This window comes from Gigantopelta aegis, chromosome 6 (assembly GCF_016097555.1).
Source record: "Gigantopelta aegis isolate Gae_Host chromosome 6, Gae_host_genome, whole genome shotgun sequence".
In the NCBI taxonomy this organism is placed as follows: Eukaryota; Metazoa; Mollusca; class Gastropoda; order Neomphalida; family Peltospiridae; genus Gigantopelta; species Gigantopelta aegis.
The window spans coordinates 77,230,727-77,249,356 of record NC_054704.1 but is presented as its reverse complement, the minus strand read 5'-3'; the positions used below and the strand labels follow the sequence as shown (position 1 = coordinate 77,249,356).

The following is an 18,630-nucleotide window of genomic DNA, read 5'->3' as shown; positions in this document are numbered from 1 at the left end:
TGACAAAGTTGTTGTGCATTGGTTGGAATGAACAAAAAAAACCCAATCAGTTGAATGGATCCACCGAGAGTGATCAATCCTGCAATGCAAGCACCTCAGACGAGTACTTAGCTGACTGAGCTAAATCCCACCCCTGCAACATTTTCAATGCTGATTAGTATAAAATGTTCCTTTATTATTAATAATACCCCCCCCCCCCCCCCCCCCCCGAAATAACTTCCCTATTAAAAACATATATGCTTTATAAATATACATTCAGCCATCTGTTTAGTTTTGCTAGAACTCGTATATAAACAGACTAGATGTAATACTAGGCACATATGCTGGCAATGGTAAAATTAGTGTATTTACATCCCCTCCATGAGAAAATGCGCTTTACAAACACCTTATTAGATACACTGCTACTTACTTTTTCTCTTGTGTTTTTTTCTGTGGTATACTAGTATCATGCATCAAAGAATAGGAAAGTCTGAAAAAGACATCAAATAACAAGTCAAAGATAATACTAGTAAAAACATGCAATACACATCATATCTAGAGTTTAAGTTGCCAAAGAAATAATTTAATGTTTAGACTTTATTATAATATAATATTATTGAATTTTACTTAGCTACAATAAAGACATATAGTGATATATTTGTAACATAATTTGATAAATTTTCTGACCACTTAAACTAAGTATTTATTATTCAAGTAAAGTAGAAGTTTGTTGTGTTTAATGACATCACTAGAGCACATTGATATATTAATCATCGGCTAATTGGATGTCAAACATTTGGTAATTTTAACAGTCTTAAGAGAGGGAACCTGCTAATTTTTCCAAATAGCAAAGGGTCTTTTGTATGCACCACTCCGCGAGGCTCAATGGGTAGGCGTAAACCACTTGCACCGAACAGTGATCCATAACTGGTTCAACAAAGGCCATGGTTTGTGCTATCCTGCCTGTGGGAAGCGCAAATAAAAGATCCCTTGCTGCTAATCGGAAGAGTAGCCCATGTAGTGGCGACAGCGGGTTTCCTCTCAAAATATATGTGGTCCTTAACCATATGTCTGACGCCATATAACCGTAAATAAAATGTGTTGAGTGCGTCGTTAAATAAAACATTTCTTTCTTTGTATGCACCATCCCACAGACAGGACAGCACATACCACTGCCTTTGATATACCAGTCGTAGTGCATTGGCTGGAACAAGAAATAGCCCACTGATGGGGATCAATGCCAAACCGACCACACATCAAGCAAGCGCTTTACCGCTGGGCTATGTCCCGCCCTCAAGTGAAGTATGTTGTTATGCCATTAATTTTATCACCAAAAGAAACACTCTTTAAATAAGAGACCAAAAAACAAAGATAAAAACAAAGAAAGCATCTTCAAAACAGTTTACTGATGGGGAATCAAACCCTCCACCTAGCTGCTGAATGCTGTACTAAAGTTAAAAGTCTCTTAAACTGTTTCCTCTTTTCAGTAAGAGAGGTGGGATTTAGCTCAGTCAGTTGATTGTGTATTTGTGAGTGCTCGCATGAGGTGCTTGCGTCGCAGGATTTAACCACCTTGGTGGATCCATTCAACTGACTGTTTTTCTCTCATTCCAACCAGTGCACCAAAACTGGTCAAATGTCGTGGTATGTGCTTTCCTGTCTGTAGGAGAGTGTATATAAAAGAACCCTTGCTGCATTAGAAGAAATGTAGTAGGTTTCATCTTATGACTACGTGTCAGAATTACCAATGTTTAACATCCAATAGCCAATGATTAATTAATCAATGTGCTCTAGTGTTGTTGTTAAACAAAATAAACTTGAACTGTTCAGTAAGAATTATACTGAGCACTCGTTGATTCCAACCATTGTCCTCATGTAAGTTTTCCTAAGTTTGCTCAAGAAAAAAGAAATAAGAAATCACAATGTGACATTATCACAATATTAGAAATGAGTTGGTACCCTTGACACAAAGGATGGTAATAACCATTTGATGAGATATTCAGACCAGTTTGGTAAACTGGAGAAGGGAAAGGAAAGAAGAAATGCTTCATTTAATGACACATTCCACCCATTTTTATTAATGGTTTTATAGTGTCGGACATATGGTTAAGGACCCCAGAGATGAGAAAGAAAGCCCACTGCCGCCACATCACTGACTACTCTTTCTCAGTTACAAGCAATGGATCTTTTAGATGTACCAACCCGCACACAACATAATATACAACATGGTGTTTGTTATACCATTTATAGAGCACTGGCTAAAATGGGAAATAGCGACACCAAGGGGATTTGACACTAAATAATGGCACATTAGGTGAACACTTTATACGAAAATATGAAAAGTGGATGCACTAAGGTCAAAAGTCAGGTTAGTATTGCTTAAAATGGAAAACTCTTCAATATAACACTTATTTCAGAGTAACATTGACCAATCTATAGATTAAATGGTGAAAATAAATATTCCAATGTTAGGATAAAAATGTGTCCAAAAGCTTGTAGGATCTGATAAAAAAATTACAGAAACATTTAAGATGAAAACCGTTTGTAAACCTTTTTCTTGTTCTGAAGCTCAGCATTGGTGTTGGATTTGTGAGCTGTGAAAACCCATCCTCGTTCTTTGTCAGTGATCCCGTCACATTCCCGCCAACGTTCAGTTTCGAGGCTGGTGAATCGGACTTGGATGTTGCTTCATCAGAGACGTTTTCAATGTCCAGTTTCCGCACCCCTGTGACGACAGCTACAGCTCTAGGCGTATCCTCATCCTCTGTCTCACTATCAGACTGTTGCGAATTCGTAGGAGTCTCATCATCATCATCATCATCATCTTCTTCGATCTCAGACATTGCGACAGCTTTGGAGGTCTTCCAGTCTTCATCATTAACAGAAACTGTAACCACTTTTGATGTCGTCCCAGATTTGTCACTGTTTGATAACAAATCACATTGATTGTCAGGTTCACAACAGTGATTGTTTTTTGTACCAGACTTCACAGGCATGTTATTCTGCTGTTTATTATCTTTATTTTTATTATCGATGACAGAACATTCGGGAACAGAATTTCTGTTGACAGTTTTCTCGGGAATACCGGTCTCCAATCTGTTCAATTCCAGAAATTTATTTCCAGGCAATTGGTGCTTAACTGAAAGAGTTGAGATGTTATTTTGACCTTCGAAATGGTCATTACCACCACATTCAAAATCTTCACCCTCACCAACCTTTCCCTGCTCAACTAAAACGGAACTGTCAGAAGCACTGGCCTTTCTACCATTTTGCATCCTTGTTTTTTGTCTTGTAGAAAGAGATGACTTTGCATCAGCCACTTGTACAAATTTTTCCTCTGCCCTCTTCTTATTAATTTTTTTGTTAGACTTTGAAGCAACGGTTTTAAGCTTTTTCTTATTGGTATCTTTGTCCATTTCCAAAACAGTCCGTGTTAAATTTTCACACTTCTGATTAGAACTGCCTTGTTCAGTGCCATTTTGTTTACTCTTGCTTACAGTGTCTATCTGACTGACTTTAGCCACAATTTTACCAGATGATATTGATTCTATATTGTTCACCCGAATTGTAGTCTCACCTGGAGTTTTATCAATGTTGGCTATATTTTTGACATTTTTGAATGGTGATTTATTCACCACATGTGAATTATTCAAGTTCTGTTTTGGTTTTAGGTTGCCACTTTGACAAAGCACGTTATTTGTAGAAATGACATCATCTGCAGTATTAATTGCGTCACTCTGAGCAGTACCATCACACTGTTTCTTGGCTGAACCTGCGCTGTTAACAGGGTTGTGTATACTTTGTACCAGAGCTCCATCAGGTTGTTTCTTAACTACATTTTTACCATCACTCGAAGACTTATTTAACTTTCGACCCGATTTTATAACTTTCAATGATTGTGAAGTACAACTCTTTTTTGTCTGGAAAAAAAGAAATAGAAATATTAAAACATACTTAAAACTTAAAATGCAAAACATAATAAATAATATATATAAATACGAATGCCATATTAAAGCAGAACAAGTTTTAAAATGTTAAACCTTAGATAAGGCATCTGAGAATTGAACATTTGCACAAGTCATTTATGGATCCTGCAAAAACAAATTCAGGTAACCCATTTCGTTTTTTACGTAACCCGTCATGACCATGTAAATGATGTCATAAATTCAACGTGCAGACGAAAAATGGGTTATGCAAAACTATACTTGCACGAGTGATGAGTGAACGAAACTATCGCTCTCACAATTATCAGACCTGTAAATGAATCAATTAACCTGACTGTGACATGGAATCCCACATATTATTAATAGTGTAATAATTGTACCGACACATTTTAATTAATTTATTCCCAACTCTTGTATTAAGCATGTCCAAATGATTTTCAGGGATCAATTTCACAAAATTCCGTAATCCTAGTTTTGAATGTAAATGTAAATCTCTGACCGGATTTTTTTTTTTTTTTTTTTACCAGTACAAACAATAAATTTCTAAATACATATAAATCTTTTTCTCTCATCCTTACAGTTATCCATCTTTCGTAATGGTGTAATCTTTTATGTGAAATAGATCCAAAAATATATAAACGTACCACAGATGTTAATGGCCAACAGTATATGTGAACTTATGATTTTTGTGAAATTGACTTGTGGTCTCTAAAGGCTTTCAGTCAGTAAAATACATGTTACATGTGACTAGACTTTTTGCCAACAGACATTCATTTGACAGACTTTTATTGATAGACGGACAGGGTTAGGCTTTAGGGTCAAGGATAATTTTAGAACAGGTAGCAAAAAGTGTCAACAAAACATCCTGTGCTTGAAAAATTGATAGTGAGCAATAGACTGCTATCACGGAATTATCTAGGAGAGCAATTACTCGCAGAATCAAATTCACAGTAGTTTTGTGTAAATAAATTAATGATATCGGCATGTATCAAGGTAAGCAGTGTTTTGCTCATAAGAAAATTGTTTGGCATAAGCACATGTGTGAGAACAATTCATCACGTCAAACAATAAGGACTGAAAAGTCTGTTAATAAAAACATCTATGTACAAAAGGTCCAGGTATCTTATTTGCAAATATATGCTTTTTTTTTTTTTTTTTTAAACAAATCTGGCAAAGTAGAAATACTTGATGCCCCTTTAAGATGTTATCAGGCTTTAATATTTTAACATTTGCTGTAACAAAAAAAAAGTGGGCACCTGTGTTGTTGCATCAGGAACTTCATCCTGAGTTGGTTGAGTAAACTGAGAACTAAGACAGCTCTCTGTAACATCAGCTACACAGTTCTCACTCAGTGGATGACCTGATGCTGACTGGACATCATCCACAGTGGTGGCAGTGGAAGCATCATCATCTTCATTTTCCTGTTCATCTCTGAACACCACAGAATCTTCATTTCTTGGTGAGGATAAGACATTTTGCCCTTTCTTGCCTTGACTAGCATGAGTCAAATGTTTCTTTTGCATGTCTTGATGATTCATAGTAGATGTAACGTCATCTTTTACCTGATCTTTTTCTTTCCTTCTTTGAACATCAGCAATGGAGGAAGCAGGCCCTTCACCGTGTTGCCTGCTTGCAGTGCTGGAAGCATCTTCCATGCTCTCTTGATCACTTGAATAACTGGGGCCATCTTCTCCACGCTCTTGCTCATTTGTAGTGACTCGGTTAACTTCTACATTAGTCTGCTCACTTACAGTGCTGGGGGCATCTTCTACATTCGTTTGTCCACTTGTGGTGCTGGGGGCATCTTCTACGCTCTCTTGTTCACTCGTGGTGATTGGTGCATCTTCTACGCTCTCTTGTTCACTCATGGTGATTGCGGCATCTTCTACGCTCTCTTGTTCACTAGCAGTGTGAACATCACCTACTTCACTGGCTTGTTCACTTGCTGTCAGCTCGGCATGTTCTGCTTTCTCAGGTTGCCCTGGAGTATGAGATTCATCATGTTCTGCTTTCTCTGGTTCCTCTGCAGTATTAGTGTCATCTTCTGTAGTGTCCTGCTCACTCACAGTGGTTGGACCATTGTCGTCATCCACATCTGGAACAGTTGCAAGACAAATTAATGGTCAATAATCCTGTGCCAAGTAATGGCTGTATATTAAAAAAAATATATATATATATATATAAAAAAACAATTAAGAAAGCAAAAATACGTGGTATTTATCAATCAATAATTATTTGTAGTATCCATATCTACCTGAAAGTTTCTTGTCAGTAGCAGGTGTTTTCACCTTGCAAGATCCATCAGATTCTCTGGAATATATAAGATATTATATAAAACAAAAGTGATATAACAAATGTTGAAAATAACACCATTAAAAAACAACAAAACCCCCCCAAACAACAACACACAAGCTGATGAAAACAATAGAAACTTCTGCATAATTTTTCTACATTAAGAACTGTATTTTATTTATTAACTGCCTTGAATGTCCAAATAAAATTAACAGTCTAATAGCTGACAAAGAGGATTTAAAATTGATGTACATAATTTATTACAAGTAAATCTAGGTAACTGACTGTATGGCTACACAAATTATACTTGTATAACAAACAAAATTCTAGTGTCCTGAAGTTTGTAACTTTTAACTGTAGAATATATTTCACCATGTAACCAGCTGGCAATTTATATGAATATAAAGTTGAGTAACCAATACATGAACTGAATGAAGGTTTGCAGGAAATATTGTTTTCATTTTCATTTCAACTTATATTTGTGCTTAAGGTTCAAGCACACTATCCTGGACACACCTTGGCTATCTGGGCTGTTTGTCCAGGATGGTGGGTTAGTGGTTAGTGAAAGATAAGTCAGTGTAGTGGTCTTATACCTACCCACTGATGTCACAAAATGTGCTCTGGGTGAGAGCTGGTACCCGGGTGCGATCACAGTACCTACCAGCCTTATGTCTGATGGCTTAGCCACGACGACACTAAGGCTGGTTGAAATATTGTACGCAGTAAACAATATTTAAAGAATTGTTTTTTCAAGTTAGCTATTATTGTTTAAATTTAAATACACTTGGAATTGAGAACCACAAGATTACTTTACACATTTATAGATAATTAAATTTCATTACAACATGTCACCCCATTGGTCGACGTACCAACAGGAGTTTATTCATATCTCAATGAATGTAAAAATTACGTCGTCAGGGAACGTCATATCTGATGACATCATTTTATATGGGCAAGTTGTCTTACTGAGTGTTATTGTTTATGGACCAAAAATAATTCAAAATAAAGTATGATGTTTTAGTGTTATTATTAACAAGTATGATTCATATTTCATTATAAGTATTGTCTGTTAATTATTTTACGTTCATCTGGGTATGAAAAAAAATAAAATCATCCACAAACAAATGTGAGAACCGCTTCGCCAATCCACAGAGTTTGTGGATGATTTGTTTTGTTCATACCCTGATGAACGTAAAAGAAATATCAGACAATCCTTAAAAAAATGGCTTTGCCCTATGTTGTTCATACAGTACGTAAAGTGGTTTTGTGGTTAATACTTACACACCCATTGTGATAGACCAAATATTTTCTGTTTTTGTAAAGCTTTATTTCATGTTTATTTTTTAATGATTTGTCTATTTTATATTTATATCTTATGGTCAATGGCTTTTACAGAGACAGAACATAGTCTATGTTAAAACTGGGGGACCCCACAGACCGTTTGGTTGTGCTCGATTTTCTCACCTGTTCCACTAAAAAAACAACCTCGTACTAATCCATTCAGTAATTTTCACTATCACTGAATCAATAAAAATTACCAAATGTCCAATGTTGGAATGTCAACAACACTTTTGGTTTTCAGTCGAGACTTCCCTTACAAACCAACAAACTTGCATGAAACTCCACAAATTATGGACCAATCAGAAACAAATTCTGGACAGTCAAATGATCAACAAAATGGGATGTTTACCATTGTGAGAACACCATTTGTTATTTATGTTAACACATACCAATAACATACATTGATTTAAAGACACAATGACTGGTTGCTCCTAGTTGATGACCCAGTCGCGACAGCAATACCATCCAGTAAAAAAAAGGAACGAGCAAGATTGAAATGTTAGTTGAAAAAGACATTTAAATTAATTTTAAACAAAGTTTCTGAGGGTATGTAAGAAATAGAATATTACAACTTGTTTAAAAATGTATCCAACTCGCTTTCGCTAGACAAATCATATGTAACGGCTACTTGTGTAGTATTCTCTATTTATCACATTGAATTCTTAATAAAATGCAGATTGTTATTAAAATATGCCAATTCAACTACATTACTAGCAGCATAATACTAATCTTTTCGTCTCTGGCTGTTCTCAACGTTAATACAACAAAGCGACTATGTCCTAGATAAACTATATTATATGCAACCCATCCAAGTAAAACAGGCAAAACAAACCTCTACAATTTACTTACTTAGTTTCAAAAGAAGCTGGTTCATGTTGAGATTTCTATAAAAGAAAATCATACTATTTAAAATACAAATGACTTATTATGGTTAAAACACTCATAAACAACTCATTCTGTATGACAATATTTGTTTCAAACCTAAATATTTCTTCAAACTTATGTAGACTTGAAGCTTTAACAGAAAACTTAGGCTAAACTCCATTAGTATTACCACCATATAGCTTCACCTATTAGCCAAATTTGTAAATAGATTCTTTTAAGCTTGACCAAAAAATATAACCATTAACATAATTATGGTCAGATACCATATTGTAAATACACTGATTACAACTGAAATAAAGGAAACGTTAATTTAAAACTAAAAATGGGTACCTGTTGTTCGATAACACTCCCTCTTCTGTTAACGCAGAAACTTGATAAAATACTATCAGCATCTAAAACAAGAATAATTTATCAATGATTAATATTAAGAAACTGTTCTGAAACAAAAATGCCCCCACTGTATGACCATCAAAGAGTTATTTTATTGAAAATTTCAAATTTTTTATAATGATAAACCATTTATATAAATGAGTTATGCTGAAACAAATTCAGGTCATCCATTTTGTTTTGTGTAGCCAATCATGACCACGTAAATGCTGACCTAAATTTAAAGAGCAAACAAAAAATATGTTATGCAAAACAAGACTTGTGCAAACCAAACGATCGGTCATGCAATTTTCAGGGACCTGAATAACAAGAAAAACCTTCTACTTACATTTGCAAGTACAGGACAGATACATTTAGGATGACATTTTAAACTGTATAAAAATAAGTCTGAGAACCATGCAGACAAGTAGAGGCAGCTTTAAATTAATGTGATACACCATTCTCGACCCCCATGAAATGCAAGTCATAATCAGATGTTGAACTTTTCATCTGGCCTCTGTCCATATATTCAGCTGATCAAAAATGTCAATCTTTATGTTTCTTTTCGTAAATTTTGGTAGCTTGCTAAAGGTTGTGAAAAATTATTTTTAACTCAGATGTTAACATGCTAAGTATCAATATTTAATTTAACATTCTCTATAGAACTTTAAAGCTTTAAAGGTTGGGTTGCACAACAGATGACTTGCTAAAGGCAGTCACATGGATTACATGTCTTGAAATACACAACATGTCCATACCTCATCTGCTGTATGCTCGCTACCGTATGCTGTTTTGCAAATAAAAATATGTGTCAGATTTATGGCTATTTTAGTCAAAAATGGAATTGTATCCAAAAGTTTTTGCTTTTATTCCACTGCCATCCTTTCGTTTCTCTCCTCTGAATTCCATCTTATTTCTTCCCAATCTGGCAGCTAGCTCCTCCTATTTTCTTCCTTTTGCTGTCCACTTCCACATTCTAATTCTTCTTTCTCCAACTGCGACATGTATTTGCCTTTTGTCGCCATTGGTGCCATTTCATATTACTTCTATATCCCAAAATATTGATAACAAGAGTACGGGTGAAATACATGATATGCCGGTCATAAGTAGGTCGCAGTGACCTAGTTATAGTATGCAACAGATCACCATCCCAAGTTGATTTGATGATCCAATATGAATTGGTAAGGAAGACATGGCCCTGACATGGATTTCATTTACTGTGCAGTAATATGAAAAGTAGGACCGTGACCTACTTATGGTACGCAATACCACCATCCCAAGTTGTACTTGTATAGAACATTTGATGATCCTATATGAATTGATAAGGAAGATATGGCCCTGACATGGATTTCCTAGACAGACATACACACCATAAATCAACGCGTCCAAAATGGGTCTTTAACTTTGAAAAATTTATTATGCTCTTACCTGATTCTGACCAGTAATCATCAAAGTTTTCAAAACCATCTTTGAAGCGTCTGATGTCTTTCCCAGCTTTTACATCTTGTCCCGTTCGTCTACAATTTTGATAAAAGTTTTTTTTAAAACAACATCACTAAAGCACATTGATTTATTAATCATCGGCTATCTAATTTCAAAAATTGGAGAATGTTTTTTGCACACAGTAAAAGAGAAAACCAGTAATAGAAAAAACCCAGTTACAATTTTTCCATTAGCAGCAATAGATCTATTTGATGCACTTTTTAATGTTTTTTAAAATTTTCAATTATCAAGAACCAATTATATTTCACCTCTAAAATATATAATTCAAATATATGTGGTTTTAGACCATAATAATCAATGTAAATGTAGAATTGAAATTGGATTTTTACAGTCTGCACTATTATATATACGTCTTAAAGGCAAAACACAAACCAAAAATATAATTTTTAAAATTCTAAAATACTTCACTACTACTTCAGATTTCACACCTTTACATCTTTAATAAACAAAGTAGCTATAAATTTTAAAATGACAAACCATCTCACCTTCCAATATTCTTGTTTCTCAAATAAGCTAGGTTCTTGTTCCCATTCTGTTAGAAAAACAAAACACAGTGGTAAGACATATACAAAGAAATAAGATTGTGTGTGAGTTTATGTGTGTGTGTGTGTAAGGTTGTAGGCAGTCTGAAACCCTGAACGAGGTTAAAACAATGTGTTGTAGTGCAATATTAAACTATTCATTTAGTTCCCCAGAGAAAATGTAAACAAAAGGGTCCACTAGGTTCATATTCCACCCCCACCCATTGAGACCACGCTATGCTATGCCTGTGTGTGTGTGTGTGTGTGTGTGTGTGTGTGTGTGAAGTCAAAATATATCAGTTTTTGTTTATTGGTTTACTATAAAAGTTTCATCCATCTAATTTCTGCAACCTGCTGCTTATTTTCCACATTTTAATTAATAAATCAGTCTATTTCACAAACTGTATATTCATGAGAATGTGTATAGTGTGCTCATTGGCATTTGTGACTGAGTATTCTGGAAATATTTAAATTACAGTTTTAAATGAATGTTAATTCCTCTGCCAAAAAATCAGTTGGCACAAACACCACTGAAATACAGGGCTAGTCCTGGCACTTGACAATTCACCAATTGTGAATTTTAAAAGCATTTGGTGGAATTTTACTTTAATTTGGCGAATAATTAAGATTTTATTAGAAAATAATCAGTTTTCTGTATTTTTTAAAAAGTTTAATAGTCAATTTGGCGAAATGTTCTGCGTATCCAGAGCTGGCCCTAAAACAGAATGATGGTTTAAGTTATTACCGCAAAACTAACTGAGGGGCCAATACTATCCTGTGTGGAGTTCTCTACAGCTGTAGATACATGATTTCTGACGAGGACGTTTTCCTTGTTGGTGACAGGCTTCTTGTAAAGTGACATGTCACAAATTGAATCAGCTTCTGCAATGTATAAAACATTATCACATTAATTAAAGATATGAAAAAAAAAAAAAATGTTTTATTTAACAACAAACTCAACACATTTTATTTAGTTACATGACGTCAGACATATGGTTACGGACCACACAGATATTGAGAGAGGAAACCCGCTGTCGCCACTTTATGGGCTAGTCTTTTCAATTAGCAGCAAGGGATCTTTTATATGCACCATCCCACAGACAGGATAGTACATACCACGGCCTTTGGAACAAAAAATAGCCCAATGGGCCCACCGACGGGAATCGATCTTGGACCGACCGCGCATCGAGCGAGCACTGTGCCACTGGGCTAAATAATTTCAGTTGGGTGCGACGTAAGTAAAAATGTAAAAGTGTTTTTGAAATAACAAAAAATACTATTTTTGTGTGCAATTTAGACAACAATCGACTCAGAAATAAATAACTTGTAGTAAATTCCATAATATGAAAAAAGGCGTTCCTGTGGCAGGGCTCAAGCTAGGTCTAAATTTTAGGGAGAAGTGACTTCTCCCTCCAGACCTTGAGAGGGAGAAGTTTTTAACCAGAGGGAGACTTGAATTTATTTTTATTTTTTAGTAATTTACTTGCGTTTTTATGTTAAATCACGTGAAGCCCCTTTTTGCAGACACTGATTACGAGTTATTACTGTTTATACTTCAAAGAAACAAATTGTATGGACGATATGATTCTAAATACCAAATTACGGATTCATGTGATTACATGTACATTCTTTTATTTTCCTTTGTATTATCTTCAAAGACTGGGATAATTAATCCTTAATTAAGCACGTCGCCATCTCCAAATTTCTGGTCAGTCACCCGTGAACGACTTATTTGTTTGCATTACCATAGTTACACCCAATAGCCGATGTATTTTTCGTGCTGGGGTGTCGTTAAACATTCCTTCATTCACCCGTGAATGCATGTTGCCAAGCATGTGGCCTCTGTTTTGACAAGGCGACTTCGATATCGCTCCAGAAACACGATCAGGGTGAAGTCGACGAGATCAAGGTGAAGTTTGGGATCACTTCGCCTGGTATCGTGAGCCCTGCTGTGGAATGGAATATAAACATTTTTTGTTTTGTTTATTTTTTTATTTGTGGGAATATTACAGAAATTGGATTTAATAAATAATATCAAATCCCAGTAGTATTACCTGTATTTGACAATAAATAAATATGGTTCAAACCAATAATAACCTGATTCTGTCCAATAATCATCAAAGTTTTCATAGCCATCTTTAAACTTTCGAATGTTCTTCCCCTCCTTTACATTTACTCCAGTTCGTCTGAAAAAACAACACAGAAGCAGCAAAATATAATTATTAGTTTCTTGGGCATAACAGTATTCACAGACTTGAAATCAAAATAAAGGAGATAAAGGCATAGGCTTTATTTGCAGTTGGGGGAGGGGGGGGGGGGGATCGAGAGGAGGGCTGCCCCCCCCCTCATCTGTTGAAATTTTTGAAGAAAAAAAAGAAGTGACCCGAGATGCATTCTGACAGCATCTAGAGTCAACATTTCAAGGTTTGCCGTGAAGAAATCTGTCCACAATCTATAAGATTTTAACAAGATATTGTTTTAATTACAACGTAACGTTTTATTTTAATGAATGGCCTCCTTTAACCCTCATAGCCATTCTATCCTCACCTACATGATACACAGTACATTACATTATTACCATTTATCACAGAACCAAACAATGTATCCAATGTACACCAGCAAGTGAATTACAACATAGTATATAATGATAATTATTTTATTTTCCTATGTGACTACTTAATATTTACACTACTTACTGAAAAAAAAAGCCAATGCTCAGTGTGACATGAATGGGAAAATAGACAATACACCCTTATAGACCAGTGTTTTATTGCACAAAGAGCTCAGTTTGAAAGTATAAAAGTCACTTGAATACAATTATACTCTGTTGTGAGGAAATAAGCCAACAAAAATGCAGACAATCTCCTTTTTTCCCCAAAAAAGGAGATTCGTCAAAAAACAGGAGGAAACAAAGATCTAGCAGAATCACGAAATAAAGGAGATTCTTTGAAATAAAGGAGACGTGGACAAATTGTATTCATGAAATCAACAATAAAAAGTTTGCTGCAGTACAAGTCAAAATATATTGTACTTGTATCCAGCCAACGCTGACTTATCGTAGTTGATAGGTTTTGACACAATAATCTAGAAATAAAATCAATTTGTGTACAATTAAATAAAAAATTTTTAAATGTCTGTACTTTTGAGAATCATGATGAACAATCCAGTAAATATTTGGCTAGACAAAGGAATTAAAAAAGAAATGAATGTAGTTTTCTCTCATGCTTCTCGCTGTTCAAGAGCACAGGGGTGCATCACTTTATATTTATAAACAGTAGCCCAGTGAGAATTTCAATCACACCCCCCCCCCCCTACATTTTGTGTCAGAAGATTATTTTCCAGAATGCAAGAAATGGTAAACATATAATAAACTTAAGTCACTGTTACTGTTCAGTTATTAAAAGAACTACTTACCGTCCAATATGTTTGTTTCTTAAAGGCTTCGCTAATGATTTAGTGCCTGTCTGAGTGTCCTACAAAGTAACATTTGTCAAGCTATTATAGTATTAAATAAGTTATATCATGTAAAAACAACAAACCTCTAAATCAATTAAACTTCTAAATTACTAGCAGACACATTAAGTGTTTTCGAAACCCCAGTGGTACATGAGCACGTAAAACTAGTTGCCCATTACCCAGACACTTTAAAACAAAATATAATTTTAAAACTTAACACGCTTTGAGATGAACATTCAAAGATATAAGTATGCAAACCAAGTTTTATTAATGAAGGACTTATAGCTTGTGAGAGATGGGCCTCAAAACAAAACCTAATGAAGCTAAATGCAAAAGTTGATGTCGTCGTCATAGGAAAAGTAATACCTCTATCTCGCCTTTTGACTTTGTCAATCAAGATGAGAAAAAATAAAAGCTGAAAGATCATGGGGAATCAAACAAGTCTGATCAACACAAACCCAGAATTGAATGATGAAATTTGAAATTATACCCAGGTAAACATGGAATCATACGTCACCTTATTATTTAAAAGAAAAATGTATATTTATATTCAAAAAGGTATCTTACTAATGTTCATTTACCAAGCTAAACATCAGTTAAATTTTATTTTTTGGATCTGTGTAACCATTATGTCCATGGAAATGATGTCCTACATTTAAAATGCGAACGTAAAAAAGAAAGAAAAAAAGTTAAGCAGAATTAGATTTGCGTATCCTGTGTCAAAATATTAAGACTGAAATGGAGGTTTAAAAAAAACAAAAAAACAACCCACAATAAAAAATCAATTGTATAAATGTCTTTGTTTTGAATATAATTTCCATTTACATGTAGGTATAACTGTACTTTCATTCAGGTAATTTAAACCTTTATTTGGTTAATTCATCATACCAATATTTTAACACCTAAAACTTTTCCCCCACACCACAATATCACGATGTGAATCTGCACCAGCTACACAAACATGTTTTCCGGGGGGAAAAGAAGTATTGTATAATAGAAAAAAGATAATTGTATAACATCTCAACATATTTTAAACATAGTCTCATGGCCAAACTGGCCGTGCCTTATTTTGCATGGTACTAACTTAAACGTCTCCTCAAAGTTGTTTTATTATGAAAACATGAAACTGTTCCTACTTCTTTATTTTGAATGTATGCACTTGTATTATATTAAGACACTGGTTGCAATTGGGGCGGGACATAGCCCAGTGGTACAACGCTCGCTCGATCTTTTTTTAATGTAGCTTTTTCAGTTAAAAAGGAACTTTTGCAGCAAATAAATATGACTGAAAGGTTATTTTCTTGGGTGTCGTCATACTTCAGATGTAAAAATATTAAAAACTAGCAGATAATGCACCAGATATATTAATTTTGCTGTTGTTGGGGTGTTATCCAGGCAGCGGCACAAAAGTGATGCTCCTGACCCAGGAATTGTTGTTTTTTCATTTGTTGATAAATGTGACTTCAATAGTTCACCAGTGTTCGAGATTAACAGTATACAGATATCCCGTGATTACCAGAATTTAATTTTGGATACCAGACTTCAATAACCCAGTATCCCACCGGGATACCATATAATGTTTTTTTTTTTTTTTAATCCTGCGTTTTTATTTTTCACTGAAAAACTGAAAGTCGTCATTTACTGGTGAAATTAAGTAACTGTATTTTGGAGCTCGTACCCAGTCTAATGCTATGCTGTAACAATACCTCCCCCAACTCGTACCCAATCTAAAGCTACATTGCAGCAATAGCGACTGGGAACCGCTAAGTCGCTATTGTTTTTATTGGACGTTTCCTCCCTTCAAATTTTATTTGAGATATTGATTATACATCTGCAGAAAATTTATACAGGTAGGTTTATCATTAGTAATATCAGATGCACCAACTGCTAAATATTAATTTATGTCAGTATTACTCAAAAATAGATGCAGCAAATATTTTTGACGATTCCGTTTGATAGAAAATTTTACAAATTCTGCGATTTTGATTGCAGTGTTACAATAGACTTGGAACGAGAACAGTATCATCCAAGTTTGTCACGATGTTATTTAAGAATTTCATTTAAGTGGAATACTAAATTCTCAGGTGGGATACCAGATTTTGAAATGTTAGTATCCAACTGGGATACTGCCCGAAATTTTAAATATCCGACACTGTTCATGAGTGCTTGTGAGGTAAGTTTAAATGTTACTGCATGACTATTGATTACTCCACGATATCATGCTCTACAATAATTCATCAAGATTAACCTCGAGTGCAAGCACATTGTAAGGTTAATCTGCCTGAAGCATTACGCCATTAGCTGTTTCCAATGGTTCCGAGGAATTTTGCTCGGAACGGAATTGCAGTCAAAATGACGACTACCATCATGTTTTCCCATCTCAGTTGTGTATTGTGATCTATTTCGAGCTCATGGAGATCAAGAAATACTTACTTTGAAACCATCTTCACTTTGAATTAAAGGAAAAAAAAAGAGTCTGATTGTGTGTTCTTTTTCACCGAGCAGATTCTGGCAGCCAGTTTCAGCAGAAACGCACGGCAACATTCTAAACACCGGACTCATACACCTTTCTATTGTTATCTGTATTTCCCACACTTTTAAACACACTGTTATGCTAATTATTAGTATTCACTATAACTTAAGAATTAAGAGTTTTAAAGATTATCTTTATATAAAAATCCACACAAAAACATAATAACCAAGACTAATTTTCATAGTCTTATATTGTTACTAATATGATAAATATCTGTATAATTTATACACCATAACCATTTTATTAAGCACTTTTTTAACATCTGACGTAATCATTCTGTACTACAGTAAGATGGGAGTGTTCAACTAGTTTCGTAAAGACCACAACCCGATTGACCGATAAATCTGTTTATTTTTTTTTATAAATATTCATTCCATCCATCTGCAGGCCCTTTTATAATGAGTGACAGGTTTCTTGATTTTTAATCCGGAGTCTGGAGTAGACAGAGATTTATACCTAAGAGATAAATGGTAGCTGGATGGGGCTTTAGAAATGGACCCATTTACACAGAGATCCGGATTACACAGAATCCAGTTTAGACAGAGTCCACTGTATAAAGATACTCTTTAAAACTCTGAAATTCTTAAGTTATTGTGAATACTAACTAATAATTAGCATAACAGTGTGTTTAAAAAAGTGGGAAATACAGATAACAATCAAAAGGCGTATGAGTCCGGTGTTTAGAAAGTCGCCATGCGTGTCTGCTGAAATTGTCTGCCAGCGTAATTGGCTGCTAGAATCCGCTTGGTGAAAAAGAACACACAATCAGACTTTTTTCCTTTAATACAAAGTGAAGATGGTTTCAAAGTAAGCATTTCTTGGTCTCCATGAGCTCGAAATAGATCTCAATACACGATTGGGATGGGAAAACGTGATGGTAGTTATTTTGACTGCAATTCCGTTCCAGAACAAAATTCCTCGGAACCGTTGGAAACAGCTAATGGTGTAATGCCTCTGGCAGATTAACTCACAATGTGCTTGCACTCAGGTTAATCTTGATAAACTAACTCTACCAGTGCCACTGCTTGAGCTACATCCTGCGCTCAACTGGCTTTGCAGTAAAATGTAAGGCGTTTCTTTAAATTTTATAATTTAACATAAATATGAATTTCAGCTCAACTTTGATGGAAATCAGTGAAAACATTTATTCGTCAGCATCATCACTCATAACATGATCAGATTAAAAATCGAAATTCTCTAAAAATAAAAATAATAAATGGAATATTTTACAATAATTAGTTTTGATGTAAAGAATATGAAATGACAACCTTTTTATTCATTTTTGAAGATCACAATATAGACAAATACCCATAATGGTACTAACACACAATATACTACAATTATTAAACAGATCAAATAATAATTTTCAACTTCAGCGCCATTTCCATAATATCTTCCGGTTTGTGAACGTCTAATTTGATTGGTCTATAACAATCATACTAAAACACATATACAGACACGCGACCAACTGACTAAAAACGTGTTTAAACTTGTCTTCAAATAATGCTTTTCTCCAGTTATCCAATATTGTTATTGTAATATTTAAATGTTAAAAGACACGATTAAAAATCTTTAAAAATATAAAAGAAATATTTAAAAACCATGCAATACAAAAGAAGTTATTTCCTAGTCATTTTCAGTTGAAAAATAACGTTATTTAACTTTTAAAAAAACACTTGACATGCAGTTTGTGGTTCACATCATATTATGTTGGTGTCAGAAGATAGACTTTTACCATGTTAATTATTTATTGTTATTATTATTATTATTAATAAGTTAAACCAAAAAAATCGTGCTTTTTTGGAGATGT

At 34.5% G+C, this 18,630-nt stretch overlaps 1 protein-coding gene across 1 annotated transcript in view; it reads right to left on the bottom strand.

Annotated features, from left to right (window-relative positions):
- LOC121374733 (serine-rich adhesin for platelets-like) overlaps positions 1–18,214 on the bottom strand; it is a 35,595-nt gene extending 17,381 nt beyond the window's left edge. Inside the window, exons 1-12 of the mRNA XM_041501840.1 lie at positions 18,089–18,214; positions 14,246–14,304; positions 12,929–13,017; positions 11,577–11,713; positions 10,796–10,842; positions 10,236–10,324; positions 8,772–8,833; positions 8,406–8,440; positions 6,178–6,233; positions 5,180–6,018; positions 2,530–3,899; positions 410–469 (exon numbers count right to left, since the gene is read on the bottom strand). Coding sequence (XP_041357774.1) covers positions 410–469; positions 2,530–3,899; positions 5,180–6,018; positions 6,178–6,233; positions 8,406–8,440; positions 8,772–8,833; positions 10,236–10,324; positions 10,796–10,842; positions 11,577–11,713; positions 12,929–13,017; positions 14,246–14,304; positions 18,089–18,100 — 2,855 coding nt within the window. The 5' untranslated portion in view covers positions 18,101–18,214. The remainder of the gene's footprint in view (positions 1–409; positions 470–2,529; positions 3,900–5,179; positions 6,019–6,177; positions 6,234–8,405; positions 8,441–8,771; positions 8,834–10,235; positions 10,325–10,795; positions 10,843–11,576; positions 11,714–12,928; positions 13,018–14,245; positions 14,305–18,088) is intronic.
- Positions 18,215–18,630: the final 416 nt, after the last annotated feature.